The sequence below is a fragment of the Panulirus ornatus genome, chromosome 16 (assembly GCF_036320965.1).
Source record: "Panulirus ornatus isolate Po-2019 chromosome 16, ASM3632096v1, whole genome shotgun sequence".
NCBI classification, from domain to species: Eukaryota; Metazoa; Arthropoda; class Malacostraca; order Decapoda; family Palinuridae; genus Panulirus; species Panulirus ornatus.
The window spans coordinates 9831994-9850548 of NC_092239.1; the positions used below are offsets into that span (position 1 = coordinate 9831994).

The window sequence follows — 18555 nt, forward strand, 5'->3', positions numbered from 1 at the left end:
GCAACTTACATTTTTCCTCCTCCATCATTGTGTTTTGTATTGAACTGTCACTGTATTCCGAGAACGAGAGAGCTTGTTAGTATCAGATAGAATCTTTTACTGTTCAGAGTTTTAATTCAGTGATATCTGATAGTTTAACATTAACGGTGCGAAGCAAATTTTCTTTCTTTTCTTCAGACACTTCACCAAGCTTGGTACATACACTGAAAATCCTTACTAACAGATCAACAATACAGTTACCATCTTTCTTAAGAAATTCAACTACATTCCTATCCTCTCCATCTGCTATGCCAAACTTCATTTCATACAAGGCTTTAACCACCTCTTATTTTTTCACCAAACCACTTACCATATCTCTCACCTCACATACCTCTTCGCATACTTCCATGTCCAAAACACCTCACATCTGCCACCCAGTCATCGAACACATTCAACAGTCCTTGATTTAAATGAAGGAATTATAGAATTGCACAATGAAATATGATTATATTCAGAATTGATAAGGGTTAATTTTGGTAAAACTTGGTTATATAATTTGGTTTCAGGCATAGATGTCACTTGCTTTAAAGTATGGGTCATCTTGTTAAGGGTGTGCCATGGATAAAGAGGAATACATTTCATAGTAGAAAGAGTAGAACAAAGCACCATGATCAGCGCAGGACAGGTTTCATTTAAATGATCACTTGCATCATCTTTTTACAGTGGACTGTGTTATAAGAGGCAGATGCAGCCATTGAACAAGTCAACGTCATTTTCAAAGAAACCTCATAGTATACAACTTATTGGTAAGTGGTCGTGGATTGACCTTAGATTTTCCCTGTTTTGTAGAAAAGTTTTGATACGATTATGCTTCTTTTCTTACTATTTTCTTTTAATACCTCAGGTGGCTCATCTTCTTCAGCCACATTGGAATGAAAATGTTTTTGTCCTAATTAAGTCTCTTGCTCTTGCTTCTCTTCAACCACTCCTTCTTTTCCTTCCATCCTACTCTTATGGTACAACTTTCTCTCTGTTCTACAGGTATTACTTTGTCTGCAGAAAACATTGTCAGCCCCCGTGTGTATTTTCCTAGACGATACGCGGTTAAGGTTTGTTATGGGTGCAAACATATGATGTATTCATGGTGAAATCATCGTACATCTGATCGCTGAAACTAATGTTTCTGATTGTGTGAGGATCAGCATCCCAACTCAGTGTGCCTCAGGCTATCATAAGGGAATGATGTTTTTTCTTTACTCTTTCAGAGTGCCACTTCATTTTGAAAAGTTCACTTCTGGGCACTATATCTTCCACCTGTTCTTCAGAATGGCTGACACCTTTCTAAGGAAAAGAAAGCTCAAATTCTTGCCTGAAAGTTAGAAAATGTGGGTACACATGAGATTTCTAGGCATGTGCACCGGGTGCTCTGAGTACATATCAGGCTGCTGCTTCCTGCAGCACCTCATCAGTGCTTTTCCTCATTCAGGAGATCAAGACACTATGGACCCAAAATATGGCCCTAGAATGCTATAGGAACCTTGCCAGTTCCAAGCCCAGATGTCTGTAAATGGTAATAAAGGCCAAAGGAGAGAAGACAAAGTCATAAAGTGTATGACATTGTTGAAAATGTTTGGGGAGGCAGGCAAGGTTTTTTGTGGACACTGTTTTTGCCAATGCTTCCATGAGCTTTTAGGACCAGTGGGAAAGTGACTGGCTCATCCCCATTTTGCTAGTGTAGACTAGCTGTACATCAAATGACTATCATGTTACCTCCTTTCTTTGAACAGTGAATGTAGGGAATTTTCTTTCTTTTGTTTTCTCATTACTTATAACCTTTCAAATGAAAGAGTTAGATCTAAAAATACCTGAGGAATTTGGATTAATTTTTATTATGTTATTTTTCTTATGCTTTTCATTGTTCCCTTCATTTAAGATGCCCACCTTTGAGAATGTTTTTTCCTGTGCTGTGTTGGCTGTTAGAAAAATGTGAATATGAGTTGAAGATAATAAGTGTATGGATGGCAGTCTTATATATTAATTTTTCCCCACAGAGTTACCTGCAAAGTCAGATAATCAGAGAAGAATCAAACTAAGCGTTGACTCAAGAAAGGGCTTCCCTCTTGCAGGTCTCAGTAATTACAGAGGTCTACGCATTGCAGAGTAAGTTTATGTGGTCCGTGTGAATTAGATATTAGAATTTGAGAAATTTTTGATTTTGTTTGTTCTTATGATGACTATTGGAATGGTAATACAGATTTCAGAACTCTCTTTTATTCCTAGTATACGTTAAAGTTTTGTGTGGTACCCATAGAAAGTACTGAAGTTTTTTGAAAGATTTTTTTTTTTTTTTTTTTTTTTTTGGCTTTGTCGCTGTCTCCCGCGTTTGCGAGGTAGCGCAAGGAAACAGACGAAAGAAATGGCCCAACCCACCCCCATACACATGTATATACATACATCCACACACGCAAATATACATACCTACACAGCTTTCCATGGTTTACCCCAGACGCTTCACATGCCCTGTTTTAATCCACTGACAGCACGTCAACCCCGGTATACCACATCGATCCAATTCACCCTATTCCATGCCCTCCTTTCACCCTCCTGCATGTTCAGGCCCCGATCACACAAAATCTTTTTCACTCCATCTTTCCACCTCCAATTTGGTCTCCCACTTCTCCTTGTTCCCTCCACCTCCAACACATATATCCTCTTGGTCAATCTTTCCTCACTCATTCTCTCCATGTGCCCAAACCATTTCAAAACACCCTCTTCTGCTCTCTCAACCACACTCTTTTTATTTCCACACATCTCTCTTACCCTTACATTACTTACTCGATCAAACCACCTCACACCACACATTGTCCTCAAACATCTCATTTCCAGCACATCCACCCTCCTGCGCACAACTCTATCCATAGTCCACGCCTCGCAACCATACAACATTGTTGGAACCACTGTTCCTTCAAACATAGCCATTTTTGCTTTTGGAGATAATGTTCTCGACTTCCACACATTCTTCAAGGCTCCCAGGATTTTCGCCCCCTCCCCCACCCTATGATCCACTTCCACTTCCATGGTTCCATCCGCTGCCAGATCCACTCCCAGATATCTAAAACACTTTACTTCCTCCAGTTTTTCTCCATTCAAACTTACCTCCCAATTGACTTGATCCTCTACCCTACTGTACCTAATAACCTTGCTCTTATTCACATTTACTCTTAACTTTCTTCTTTCACACACTTTACCAAACTCAGTCACCAGCTTCTGCAGTTTCTCACATGAATCAGCCACCAGCACTGTATCATCAGTGAACAACAACTGACTCACTTCTCAAGCTCTCTCATCCACAACAGACTTCATACTTGCCCCTCTTTCCAAAACTCTTGCATTCACCTCCCTAACACCCCCATCCATAAACAAATTAAACAACCATGGAGACATCACACACCCCTGCCGCAAACCTACATTCTGTTATTATTTCCACACCTAATCAGCAAACAGCTAGTAAAGTATTAGGAAGTAATCTTTATTGAATATCATGCCACTTAGTCATCCATATCTGTTCACATCAGCAGAATTAAAAGGCAGATTCCATGATCATGTCATTAGGGTGAGTGCACCAAAGGTTTTTATTTACAAAACATTCTTATTTGATGATGTACTTCATCTTTGTGACTGTCATTGTACAAGAAAGGTTTCAGATCTTGAGCTAATTGCTTAAAGATAAGAAGCCAAAGGGTTACTAGTGTTGTATACATTTATACTTTTGACACTAGCATGATATGTGAAAAGATTCAGAATAACATACCATGTATATATTCCATGCATAAGTCACCCTTATATGATTTAGACAGAAGAAAATAAGCAACAGAGACTGAAGTTTTTTCAGGTATTAAATATATATGTAATAGATGATCTTTCTTTAATAACACTGATTCTTGTGAATGTGACTCATTATAATCACACACACACACACACACACACACACACACACACACACACATAAAGGACTTTCTTGAAATTAAGCCCGAATAAGTGTACAGGTGATGCAAACATCTTAGGGGAAGTGAACTTCAAAATCTGTCTGGTATGTTTGATGAAATTCAGCTTGAATAAATGTCAAGTAATGAGGATGGAACAGAGTGAAAGAAAGCCTGTGTATGATTATCTAGCTGGAAGTAAAAGTCACGATTTTATGTGTGAGAAGGACTTGGGACTCAACATCATTCCTAACCTGTTGCCAGAGTCCCAGATTAGGAGAATAGTTAAGGAGGTAACTGTGTACTGACAAATACTGGAGCAGCTTTCAGGTACATAGATGGATGAGGAATTTTTTAGCAAGCTGTTCATATTGTATATAATGCAAAATCAAGAATATTATTTTCAAGTTTGGTTGCACTTGAAGAAGCACAAAATGCTATTAGAGAAGGTCAATGGAAGGGCAGCAAAGATGGAACAAGAATTAAGAGAATTAAGTTAGAGGGAAAGTTTAGAGGCTTTAAATTTGGCCACCTTAAAAGAGAGAAGAGTGAATGATGACATGATCACTTCCTTTTTTATAGTAGTTGGATTACATAGACAGTGAACAGCTCTGAGAGATATGTAGTGCAACTAGAGGACATAACTTGAAATTGAGCAAAAAACTCATTGCAAAAGATATAAAAAAGTGGTGGGTGAATGGAATGAAGTGACTGAGGACATAGTTAATGCAGACAGCATATATAGATTTAACAGCTTGTATGACTCTAGAGAATGCTCAAGAGATAGGGCCGCATGAGTGAAAAACTCTGTCCCTGTGCATTACAAATAGTTAGTTAATTGCTTACATACAAGAGAGGAGGAGTACAAAAGGACTTAGACATCTTCCACAGTTGATCTGATACATCACATTTGAATTTGAACTTACTTTATAGCAAAGTGATGGGAAAAGGACAGTGAAAAAAATGCCTCAGTGTGAATATAGCAGGAAACAAGTTATGGGAATCTCTGTGTGAAGAGGACCTGGGGATTGACATTGCAACTAATCTGTCTTCAGAATGTAGTGTAAGGATTGTTAATTAGGAGGTAAAGTGTCTGTTGGCAAATATTGAAGTAGCTTTTGTGAAAATGGGGAAGGAAAAGTTTAGTAAGTTGTTCACATTGTACTTAAGACCTGGACTGAGATATGCTTTCCAAGTTTAGTTAACATGGTTACCACACTTAAAGATCTATTAAAAAAGGTCCAAAGAAGATCAGTAAAGATGTTTCTCAAGTAAGAGAGGTGCTTAAGTTACTATGAGAGGTAAGTGGCCTTAAATTTGCTTGCCATGGAAAGAGAAGAAGGAAAGATATTGCTCACAACCTTGAAGTTTCTTAACCTGTTTGATGATGTTGCCAGAACAAGAAACTAAGCAAGAAAAGTAAAAAAAAAAAAATGTAGAAATACAAAGGAATTCTATTAGCAACAGACAGTTGAGTCTTTATGGGGCGAAGTGGATGATATTAGAAACACAGGATAGTGTGGCAAAAGTAGAAAGGCTTACAGAATTTAGAGAAAACCTGCAGATTGTTCTTTTTTGTTACTAAGGAGGTGCAAATAATGTAAGTCATGGACTGGAAGTGAAATATTTATCATCTGTTCTTCAATATATCTGTAGCACTACTTTTAACTGCTTTAATTTGTAAATAATTCCATATGTTAACAGTCTTGTTGAAGAAAAAGTACTCATTCGAGGGAATGCATTTGATGATGCGTTTCTTTACATGACTATGAGTGAAATCAGATGAATGAAGCCTTAAGTTGCATGTTAGACTGAGAATATCAAAGCCTTTTGTGATTTTGAATGTCTATATATAGATCATCTCTTAATTTCCACTTTTCTAAGGCAATTAGATTGAAATTGTTTGGTTGGCTATTGAAGGATGTGATTCTTAGTCTGGGAGTCATTTTGGTAGCTTTTGTGCTGTACTCTTACCATTATGTCTGTCTTTTTCCAAGTAGGATGACCAAAACTAAACACATAATTCAAGATGGAGATGTACCAATGAATTGTGAAGAGAAAGAATGATACCCCTAAACTTAGGTTTGAAAGCCGAACTTTTGAATCCAAAAGTCTTGTTTCCTAATTTTACTGCTTCTATGCACTGTTGTTGTGGCTTTAGGTCTCCAGAGATTATTGAGCCCAAGTCTTTTTCCTCATTTACTTTTTGCAGTTCAACAGAATTCATTTTGTGGCTATCTTTTTGATTTTACAGCCGATATGGAAGACATTGTAATTGTACTTTTCGTACTTCATTGCTATTTTCTGCATTAGCGAGGTGCTGCTAGGAACAGATGAAGATAGGCCATGTTGTTGTTAGCCGGAAGCACAGAGGCTCAAGTTTAGTTGTAGATTTATTTCTCAGGTTAGTATCATCTACGAATTTTAATATCTTACAGTGTAACTCTTTTTTAGTATCATTGATTTATGTAATAAAGAGAAATGGTCTTAAGATTGATCCCAGTAGCACACTACTTGTTATGTTTAACCATTCGAGGCTTGACTATTGATTGCTACTCCTTGTTTATGGCCAGTCAACCAATTTCCAAACCACTGAGGTACAATCCCATCAGTACTCTGTGACTAAATGTTTAAAAGTAACCTTTGATGTGGAACTTTATTGAATGCTTTCCAATAATCTAGATAGATGACATAAACTACTTTTCATCAAATGTGTTGATTTTTTCTTGAAAGAAATTAAGCAGATTTGTCATACATAAGCAGTTTAAACTGGAAGCCATGCCGAGAATGTTTATTCAGTGATGGTCTTTTAAATGGTTTACAGTTTTGTCAGAGGTGATGGTTTTCATAGGTTTTCCAACTACAGACGTCAAGCTAATTACAATAATTGCTGGGCAGTGACTTATTACCTTCGTACGGCTAACTTGCTCTGAAAGTCTCCTGACTTGCCATGCCCACTTCAGTCTCCATTATATTATGACTTGCCCTCTTCAGTCTCCATCATATTATGATTTGGCCTTCTCCTTGATAATTGGTGCAATCAATATAGAGATATCCGGTGCAATCAATTGAGAGTTTTGATCTTCGATCCAAAATCTCAATTGATTTTCTTATTTTTCCATCACATTGCTCCTTTTCCTTTACACTTGTTTAGGTTTTACTGCAGTAGCAGACAAAAACTTAGATATTTGTTTACAATTTGTTCATTTTTCCCTTTATTGACCATAGTATTGAGTTTTCTCAGTGTTGAATAGTATTGAACCTTTTAATTTCATATCCAAAGTGATAGCCTTATGCCAAGTACTCCCCTGAGTAGCTTTAACCCCATAACAACAAAGCCTCTTTACTGAGTATAGTTGGAGCTAGGAGGATAGATGAGGAATAAAAATGTGAGAAAGATATATTTTAGAAAGAAATGAATATAGAATTTCCATGGATGAATATCCTTTGAGATATGTTCATTTGGAACAATTTAAGCTATGTTTTGGTGTTGTTAAGTTACAACAGCGATAGACTGTAGACTGTGGAAAAGATCGATGGATAGAGAATGAATATATCAGTGCCAAAGGAAAGATTGATCAGGTGTTATGGAGCAGTACGGGTGATGGTGGAGGCTTGAATGGAGGTTATGGACTGATATGTCAGATCAAGTTTGTGTACATTAGGAAATTGTAAGAAGCATGGAAGTTGATATTTCTCTTTTATTACATTGAGAACATGAGGATGTATGCAAGTAAAGTAAGAGGTATAGGCCCCTTATGTACCCATTACGGATTAAAATGGAGTTGCAGGTAGTTCATAAATAAAAGATATCAAAATAAGCATTTGACATTGGAGGAGAAAAACAGTTCATGATATGGGTTCTCCTGATTCCCTATTTTGGGAACATTGTACATAGTTCAAAACAGAGTCTTTTGTTTTTAACCACTGATACATCTATATTTGTACAGGTGTCTTATGGATATGGTTTAGTCTCATTTGTTTTTTGATATGAGGTGTTTATTAATTTTAAGATGATTTTATGCATTTTGAGCTCTAATTCTATGCATTTTGGACACTTTAGATGAAACCCCTTAGATGAAACCCTGTGAACCAGCCTAACACTAGCATGAACCTAAAAGATCCTTCTCATCAAAGTAACTGCTATTGAATTATTAAAAACTGAATATACAGTATAAGGAAAACGCTTAGGCTTTTGTGATACATAGTTCATCTTATATTATGTAGCTCTTGTTAATGGCCATAGAGGTAGTAGGATTTAAATTATATTGATGGGATTTATATAACACTTGGATCAGTTCTGCATAACTTTTTTTTCTTTTACAAATGAGCAGGTAATGGATTTTATTCACTTGTTAGTGTACTTAGTATTAGACACATTTCTTTAAAGTACAGGATGGAAATATGCATACTCCATTCGTTTTCTAACCTATTTCTCAATCATAAACCTATTTATCTTCATCTCTGATGCCCGTTCCATCTGGGAACTCCCTCAAGAGGCTGGCCGTGGCAAAAAAGTCTCCATAACTGAAGTCCAGTGCTACTTCTTAGCCTTTAGTGCCTCACCCTGAACAGGCCACTGGCAAAGGACAACTCTAGTACAGTGTTTCTGGAGGCTCCTACTTAATGTTTTTACTGACTACTTTTACCTATTGTGTTTACCTAATGTTGCTGCCCCTTACATCTACCTAATATGCCCATCTAATATTCCTGTCTACTACATTTATCTCATATCTGTATTGAATGCTCCTGCTTAATGTTCCTACCAACAACATTAGTTTATTTCTCCCATGGTAGGGCTAGCGCATAGCCCTCCCTGCAAGGAAATCTAGAGTGAGTTCAGTGTTGTCAAGTGTTATGTGTGGGTGAGGCAGAAAGAATCATAAACCAAAATACAGTTTTGGCTTTGTTGAGTGATAAGCAGTCCATATCTGTCACTCTTGTTTTGTTTCTTTGTTTCAAATTATTCATATCTAGAGGGTTAATCTGAAATTTGTTGATTGTGATGTGATGTTTAGGTAATGTTCCTACTAAAACCTGGTTTTTAGTTATTGATATGTATCACATACATGTACTGTTAAGTAAATTATTGATCAAATTCTTATTGATATTTGGGTATACTAACAATAGTCCTATGTTTCAGTATTCCATCTCTCAAAGAAAGGTTACAACAGTGAGTATATTGGTACAGATGCTTTATACACACTTTTCTCTTGGCATGTTCTGGATGTAGTGTAGATGAAGAAGAATTGCATTGCTTCTAGGACTCTGATTCAAACTCTTTTCTGTTTTAAAATTTACATTTATTAAGTATATTCAGGCTTTGCATATGTATGATTAAAACTGATCCCAGTTTTCAGTAATTCTAGAGACAACACACAATATTCTGAGTTTAAATCATATTTGCTCCCTTGCATGTTAGACCTGGAAGCACCCATATGATGAATATATTATATGATTTTTCAATGCAAAACCCTTTATGCACCACTGGCTGTATAGTTGTATATTTGCATGTTCTCTTCTCAAGCCGTCATTTCTTTTTTACAGGGCACCTACAGAACATTATGATAGTAAAGAAATGTGATCGTAGCTCTTCTAGGGTTAAAACACGGTATGAAAGATATTGCACTAGTTAAAGGCTTGGTTCTTGTTGTGATGGATGCATTTGGAAATGTTTTGTTTGCAATCTTTCTTTGTTTTCTTTGTGTTGTGTCGTTTGCTTTTTATTCATATGCTAAAGAAGTTTAGTAGAAATCTTTGTTAAGCTTCAGTTTACGGATGATATCTTTTTTTTTTGCATCCCATTTAGTAAGAGATGCTTATGGTGTGCATAACTATTTTGTAGAGCTTTTTTCTAACCAACTGGTTTTCTCACAGAGATTCTTAGTATTCTCGTAAGTGAGAAGGATGAACGAATTAAAGATCGGGGGTGGTAAATATGCAGTCTGCCTTTTCCCTTTGATTATGAAAGATAAAAGGTAGCAAAGATTTATTAGGTACTATTTAATGTTAGGTCTCTGATTTGTGAAAACCAAGTAACATCATAATCATGATATCCCAGTATGGATGGTTGATCAAGGTACTTTAATCTCTCTTCTAGGTACTCCTTAGATGGTTTGCATTTACTGTAGTTTTTGTGTAAGTCACATGCCTATGTACGTATCTTTGCATTATTCATTAATCATGTACATAAGAAATAAGAGAAAGTTTTATGCTAATTAAGTTCAGAAGTGATTTGGGGATTATCGAAACAAGAAACAAACAATGATGTGAAAAAAATAAAGCATCAGTCATGACTATGAATTTTTAGTCTCCTTCATAGCCTGTCTTACAAGCATTGACAAAACACCCCTTAGTAATATGGTGACTAGGGCTAGCTGACCCTCGTATTTAGTGAGGAGCAGGAGCTAACATTTACCTTTTGCAAATACTCAGTGGTACTCAGTGGTTTCCACAGCTAATTACCTGTCTAGATGAATACACTCTTGGCTATTTGACATTGAAGACGGTTGATGACAACAGACCCACTTCCTATTCCTACCAACTACTTGAAGGTTACTAATTTTTTGGTAATGTTAGCTAGATGTACCATCTGGCTTCTTTTGCAGCTGCCCTTTATAGATCAGTATCCCTTTCTTATGATATATTTATTGTTAAGTCATTTTAATGTACTTATACATACAGTATATATGTCTTGTAGGTTTATATGTAGATTCTAGTTATTTGGGGTGTTTCCAGTATTCTTGCCATTTTACTTGACTTTAGGGGCCATACATAAAGTGTAGTGTGTGGAATTTGTGTATTTATCCCTGAAGTAGATTTGGATGCTGAATCTTTTTCACCTGTTGCAATGGTTTTTGAATTGCAGGTAATTTCCCTTGGGGTGCATTGTCTTTTTATGGAGGGTAATGAACTGGCACCACTGCTCAAAAAATGGCTTTGTTACTGAACAGTATTGGTTTGGCTTCTCTGTCTGTCTTTATTTTATTCTTTACATCTCTATGGTTGCAACTGGTTTGCAGCTTTGAATATTTAGTTATGATACAAGAATATAAAACAAAACTGTACAACTATCTTATTTATAATCTTGCTGAAATTCAAGAGCTGTATTTTTTATAGCTCATGTGTGAAAGAAGTTTGTTTCATGCCTGGTTCCAGAGCCAAGGGAAAAATGAGTGATAGAAATTAATAGTAGACACAGACCAAAACTAGGGCACCTGAAATGGACAATGTACATTATGATAGCTTAAGAATTACGTTGACTAGAGTTATGAAGTACAGCTGGGGCTATCCAGTGTGTTGTCACTCTTCTATGCTGGTTCCTATGACACAAAAGTTATAGATTTTTTTTGCCCCAGATCTTTGGGTCATAGTTTGAGGGATGAAAAGGTCATGCAAAGAAACATTTGAAAAGCCTCATCTTCAGTGCATTCTTTGCAATAAAGACCTTAGTGGAGAGAGTGATAAAATCAGCAAGTTAAAGGACTGTTTTTGAAATCTGCCCATCTGGATTCCTCTGGTAACTTTGCTATGGCAAATGAAGGTTGTCAGTGTTAGAAATCATATACTGTTGAAGAGGATCTTATCATCCCATATCTAGAAGAAGCATTAGAGCTTGTCCTTGGGAACCATGTTTTATATTGCTTTCAGACACACTATAAGTAGCTGAATCTCTGAGATGAGTAGAACATTTTGGATTAGATGGATGAACAAATAAAAGCAAACATATATTTCATGGTTCAGATGAATGAATCTTTAGACATTTCCTAATGTGCACAATTTGTGTATGCTAAATACCTGGATGGTGACTCCCTTGAGAGAGGAGTATCTGTTCACTGAATTGCTGATTACCTCTGTCTGTTGAGAAATGTGTTCAGGAAGTTGAAAAATTTCATTGCCAAAAAGGAGTTTGAGTGGGTAAGTTAGTTGGCTTATGCACGAATGGGAAACTCTCAATGATGGGCATTCATTCTGGATTCCAAACAATCATGATATAGTTTGTGCCCATCACATTCGCCCACTGCATGCTTCATCAGTATGCTTTGGCTACGAAGGCAATTTACTGTAGTCTTTTTATTATGTTTTCCAAGGTTTTTGCCACTAACTCGAGAATGTTTAAAATGTTGTGTGAATATGTTGGAACGGAATTTAGTGTAATCCCATTCCACACAGGGGTTGACATTATTATCTCTACATTCCTCCCCTTTTTGCAGTGGTAGGAGGGCAGCTGTAGTCTCTTACCTCTTTTGGCATCTGTAGGTCTCTTACCTCTTTTGGCATCTGTAGGTTTTGTATTCTGACTATAATCTTTGCTTTTATTATTGTGTTTGCTGGTTGCTGAGATGAATCATGTGACCCTCTTGTTATTAGGGAATATATGGTGAATATACTCATGTGTCAGAACAAGGTTGCATGCTTCCTTCACATGCTCCAGCTCTCCACATTTACAGAATTGATAAGATTACTAGAGGTGAAAGAAATGGTGTTCGCTTTCTGATATCATTTGGCACTTTCCACAAAAGACTTCACCAGTGGGTACTTCCCTGATTTGAAATGCCGTGAGTTGAATGCATGGATTGTAAGACCTTTTTCATTGGAGGAAAGAGGCATCAAATATGAAGATGTCATGGTGAAAGTAGAGTTTCTTGGCTTACCATAAGATAACAGTCTGAAAGTAGATGTACACGAACCTGACCTGGCAAATTTTTGTCAAAGAAAGAGCTGGGGTTGAATACCTGATTCTCTGAAAGAACTTGCAAAGCCTTCATCCCATTTGCCACAATGTGTTGCTGTGAAGCTGGTTTTTTCACAGTGATTACCATTTAAACCAATGGAAGGTGTAGATTGGATCTTACTCATGATCTGCAGTGTGCTCTATCTGTGACAAAGCCCTGCATCACAAACCAGATCAAGAAGGAGCAGTTTCAACTATCACATTGGTACATTTATCTGCAACTTATGATTTGTCATGTATGATCTTCTTTTATGGATAGCTAGTGATGACAAGGCATTAGAAATATTGATTTTATTTTTCTAATCTCTGTAAATGCTTTATTAATATTAGGTGATAAATTGAAGTATTTTTTACAGTTAATGTGAATGAGATGTAATCATTATTCTTCCCTAATTTCTTTTTTTATATCTGCCAATTGAGAAGTAGAATGGCTGATTATCTTGTTGTTGGCTTGTCCAAGGGGTAATGGAGCCTAAAAGGTTAGATACCACTTGCTTAATGGTTGTAACTTGAAGATGAGTGGTAATGGTGATCTTGTCAGTTGATGCTTTGTCTGTCTGTTATTTTTTCTTAAAGTAGTAAATAGTCTTAGAACCTTAATCTTTTGAAAGTGTTTATACTTTAATTAAGGTAGAATCCAGTAGCTGGTGAGCCAATAAAACCATTAGTTTTTGTATGGTGTATTTCATTTATATTAGAATTATGTATGGTTGTCAGTTTGTGGCATCCCCCATGTCTGTTCTCACCTCTGCCTGAGTTTTCTGCTGACTCTTTTCTCTCAATTTTTTTTGTTGTTGTTTGATTTGTTTTTACTCCATGCTTTCAGATCAAAGTCTCCCTAACCAGAGGATTTTGACATCCCTTAACATCCTTTGTAGCAAAGACCATATGTTTAGTATTGCTAGCTGTAAGGGTAACGTTGAAACTAGGGACACCAGATGAAATGTTTACTATGCTACCATGTCCACTCTAAGGTATCTAAAGCACTTCACTTCTTCCAGGTTTTCTCCAGCTAAACTCACATTGCAACTAAGTTGTCTCTTTGCACTGCTAAACCTAATAACTTGGCTTTTATTCAGATTTGCTCCCAACTCTCTTCTTTCACATGCTTTCCAAACTCAGACACCAACTTCTGCAGTATAGATGCAAGGCATGGGTTACAGATGAGAATGTATAGAAGAGGGTGAATATCTTGGAAATGAAATATTGGAGGACAGTAATTGTTGCTAGGAGGGTTGATTGAATAGTTGATGATAGGGTGAGAGAAAGGTGTGGTAATGAAAAGAGTGGTTGAGAGAGCTGAAAAGGGTGTGCTGAAGTGATGTGATATATAGAAAGAATGGGTGAGAAGTTGACACAGAGGATTTGTATGTCAGACATGGAAGGGACATGAAGTTGGAGACCATATTGGAGATAGAAGGATGGAGTGAATAAGATTCTGAGTTCTCAGGGTCTGAACATGCAAGAGGTTGAAAGTTGTGCAGGAGATAGAGTGAATTAGAGTAACGTGTTTTGTTGGAGTAACATCAATAGAGTGAATTAGAGTGATGTATGTTGGGGATAACATCCTGTCAGTGGACTGAACCATTGCATATGAAGCAGTTAAGGGAAACCATGGAAAGGGATTTGTGTGGCTTGGTTGTGGAAAGTAGGCCATGGTTTTGGGGATTACACATGACAGCTACAGAATGGATGTGAGCCTTTTCTTTGTGTTTTCCTAGGAAAATGGTGAATAACTGAGAAAGAAAATTGGAAAATGTTCTGTATGTGTAAATGATATGTTGATATGTAAATAATACATATACAAGAATATACATTTGAAAAAAATATGTAGATAATACATATGGAATGTTTAAAATTGCAGATGGTTTAAACCATAAGCTGTATAATGTATTTAGTTTTATGTAGAATGAAGTCATAGTAAAAAAAAAAACTTATAATCATCTTGTACTTACATGAAGAGCATCTGTGCTGCCAGCCAGGGCCCTTCCCTAGCATTTCATTACCTTTCCTCTCCACTATAGAGGAAAGTATATGCTTTTTGGGTATTTTCTGTAATAACATATCTTGTAGAGATATTGTGTCTTTGTTTCACATTTTGGATGCATGCTGCACATAGGGGTTTAAAATGAAGACTTAACAATTACTTATTTTGGTAAAACACATCATATACCAGGCTATCCAATTCTGTGTAATTAAGTTCCATAAACTCTTATTTTGGAACTTTATATTTATATGATTAAGAGCAGAAAAACTATAAAACCCATTTTTTCTTACATGAATTGAGAGATGAGCATTTGTGATGAAGGCAGGAGTACACTCTCCAGATTTCAGATTCTATGTGTGTGACTTATTTCAGAGAAATGTATCTGAAGATAGTTAATATAACAAGGCCACTGGTGGCCAGCACTATTAAGTAACTCCTTAATTTTTCCTGTCTTAGAAGTACTAAGGGCTGTCAGGAAGAAGCCCACTGAGTACCTAATGTAAGGTCCCTATTGTTACTGGTACTGTAAGTTTACACAGCTTTTATCTGGTAGGCAGATAAATTGCAGCATCTGATAGGTCAAAACAAATAAGTAAAAAGATTGTTAACATGGGAAGGTGCACTTGCAGTTGCAGGGTGATGCAAGTAGGATGTATGAACTGAGTCATAACTCAGTTTAGAATTCATGGATGATTCTGCCTCTTGTTTGATGATTCTAGTGATATGCAAATTCTTTTAATTTTCATCTTTTTTTTAAGATTATTGAAAAATCGATATCTATGGTCTTAAGGGCTGTAAAGTATGAAAAGTGTCTTTAGTTAATGTGGAGGGGACTGGGTGGAGAAGCAATGTAATTGGTATGTATGCTAAGAAAATATCTTAAAATCAGCCTGAGATAGGGTTTGTAGAATGGTTTTTGCCAAGGTTTTCTGGGAATATTTCAAAGGGGGTAAAGGGTATGTGTGAAGGGAAGAGGTTTAGTTTTGAAGCATTATTCTCAGGCTAATCATTCTAGAGCTACCAAATGAAAATGATTTGAAAATAGCTGAGTGAGAGTTAGGGGATGGTTTCGAGAATTTTTAGAATTTTGAAAGTTCAACAAATAAGTCTTTCAAGTGCTAGAATGGGTCTGGTATGGTTATGGGAAAGCTATCCACTCCCCTTTCAGAAATCAAGAGGCTGGTCCCCAACCCAGTTCTGTTATGAATTATATCCTAGATGTGAAAAGTAAGAATATGATAGAACCAGCTAAGAAACTTGTGTATGCGAATGTTCTGTTTCTCCAGTGACCTAGATTCAAAAACAAAGATAATTATTCGGGACCTTTGATTCTGAATAATCAGATTAAACAGTGATGGCCCCACTTGACAGAGGTTTCAACCATAAGCTTGGATTTGAAGGACAGCTGTCATATTCTGATTCATCCCAGGTTGAGGTTCCTGACTCTTCAAGTAAGGAAGGAAAATTTGCATTTTTGAGTAATGCCTTTTAGACTAAGGGTAGTGCTATTGATGTTTACCACGTTAATTTCAGTAAAGTCAGGCAGGGTTGAAATATTGTGGGTGCACTGAAAGCTTTTGTGATTGTATTGAATTATATTGTAGAGCATAGGAATACTTGTACAAGTGCTGATGTATGGCTATGAAACCCAGTTGTGTGTTTGTCAGGATTGATGAAAACAAAGAGAAGTAGAGATGAATAATTTTTGTAGTATAATTGGAATAAGGAGGTTTGATGAAATGAGGATGTGAAAAGGTTATGTGGTGTGAAGAAGTCATGATGATTGTGTGGTGATGTAGAAAGTATGGCAGAAGATACGTTGGTCAAGAAGTAGTTGTACTACTGATGGTGTGTGGCTTGGGTCAGAGATATTGGAGATGAAGATTTGAGAGGATGAGTAGAAATTGGTTGCAATAGAAGCATTTAGTTTGTAGATTACAGATGATGTGAATGGAGAGGTTGTTTTCAGTTGAAAAACAAGGCGACTATATGCAGAAGATAAGAGTAAGAAGCACTTTTTTGTAGCAAGGAATTGCCTGTAGAGTGAAATAGTAAGAAGCACTTTTATAAATATTTCACTTTAGCACAATGGGCATACATTCCTAATGTGTGAGAGTGATTTTCAGAGGATGTATGTATAGGCCTTCCCCAATTTAAACTGTTCATTTTAAACTATCCATTTTTAGCACAAATAGATTTATATCAAATAAAGATTCAGATTTGAATGATGTTGGAAGAACAAGTGAGTGTCTTATTTTAAAATTTGCACTGTGTATCCCCCATTGCCTTGCATCATGGGAAATTAGGCCAAATTACCAAGACAAGCTCTCAGATTATGCTGTTATGCTTTCTCAATTTACAGTACTGTACATGTGATGTTTGCCATCGCAACCTGTTGATGCTTGCTTGCTTCCATTGCTAATATTTTTGTGTATTATTGCATACCCTTAATGTCAGCAAGTGGTTCACATTCTGAAACCCATCATGAAGAAGCATAAGAAGAGTATTTCAGTTGAAATTAGGCTGGAGTTGCTTTGATGATTATAGAATGGAGATGGGCTGAGAATGTGTTTTTCTTTAGAGTAAGTTTACTGTTGATTTGCTGGAGTACTACCAGAATTACAGAGTCTGTTACCCAAACAACTCATTGCTTGGAAAAATTACACCTAGAGTAAGGAATGTATTGTGTAGTATGAGTTACCTTTTGATTACTAATGTATTATTTAGGTTTGCTTTATCAGTTACTGAGAAAGCAGTGTTTAGTATTGGGTGTATTTCCCCTTGTATTGTAATAACCCTTTCACTTCAGCAGGTGAAAGACCTTGTACTCTCTCCTTGGGGGGTTGGGGGTCATGAATTAGGAAAATAAAGAATACTTTCACATTTTGCCTGATAGTGAACTGAATACTGTCCCTTGATTGCAGAAATGTATTACTCATCTGAAAGCAGTTGTCCAAATAACTAATGTGTACTTAACCCTCTGTATGTATTTTTTTGTTTTTACCAGTTCTTTCAAGATAAACATTGCTACTCAAGCATCAGTTTAAGGCATATATTGTTTTATCTCCTTTCCTTTATATAGGGATGACATTTGTTAGTTTATAGTCTTTAGGTAACTTATCTGTATATAGTAAATTATTGATTAATTGTGGTAATGGGGAAATATATTTAACCATTTGACCTTCAAGGATCTTACAGCTAGATTATTAAGGCAAGACATTTTAAGTGAATTAGGTCAAAGTTTTTAAGTAGTACTCTTAATATCTGCTACCTTTGATTTTTCATTATCAATCCTTTGGAATATTCTTTTGTAGCTGAAGTAAGCATAATTCTTCTTCATTTGTATATAAAGTGTAGCAAGATTTATTTAGTGTGAAGGCCATTTCCTTGTCTTCATCACTAACTTTACAATGTTGGGTTATTAGTGGTCCTTTTGTATCTTTTACATTCTTTGTCATATATTTGAAAAATACTTTAGGGCTAGATTTAACTTTTATGGAGATATTCTTTTCTCATGTTTGTGTGTACTTTGTCTTATGACCTCTCACTAATTCTTGAAAAATGTTATTGTTTTCCATGAGATTTTCTTGGAGATTTTTTTCTTTAGGCAAATTATTACTTTTAGTTTTCTAGTCATTCAGGCTAGTTTGAGGTGGATGGGTAAGATGAAGATGTGAGAAGGTGATGTAGTGTGAAGAAGTCTTCAGAAAGGCACATGGATGAAAGTATTTTAGGATGATATGGTCATGTAGAATGCATTGCAGATGAGAGTCTGGTCAGTATGGTATATTGGAATATCGTAGAAAGTTTAAAGAGGAGAGGTGGATCACATAAAAGATGGATAGATGTAGTGTGACATTTATTTAGGGCTA

General features: G+C 36.3%; 1 protein-coding gene across 3 annotated transcripts in view; it reads left to right on the plus strand.

Annotated features, from left to right (window-relative positions):
* The window catches only part of LIMK1 (LIM domain kinase 1), an 85977-nt gene that overhangs the window by 17631 nt on the left and 49791 nt on the right, over positions 1 to 18555 (plus strand). Inside the window, exons 5-7 of one of the 3 annotated variants that reach the window (XM_071671247.1) lie at positions 703 to 785; positions 2031 to 2139; positions 9106 to 9135. In XM_071671247.1, the coding sequence (XP_071527348.1) occupies positions 703 to 785; positions 2031 to 2139; positions 9106 to 9135 (222 nt within the window). Of the gene's footprint in view, positions 1 to 702; positions 786 to 2030; positions 2140 to 9105; positions 9136 to 9161; positions 9574 to 18555 lie in introns of those variants that run through there. The other 2 variants (XM_071671248.1, XM_071671249.1) reach the window with 2 other exon arrangements.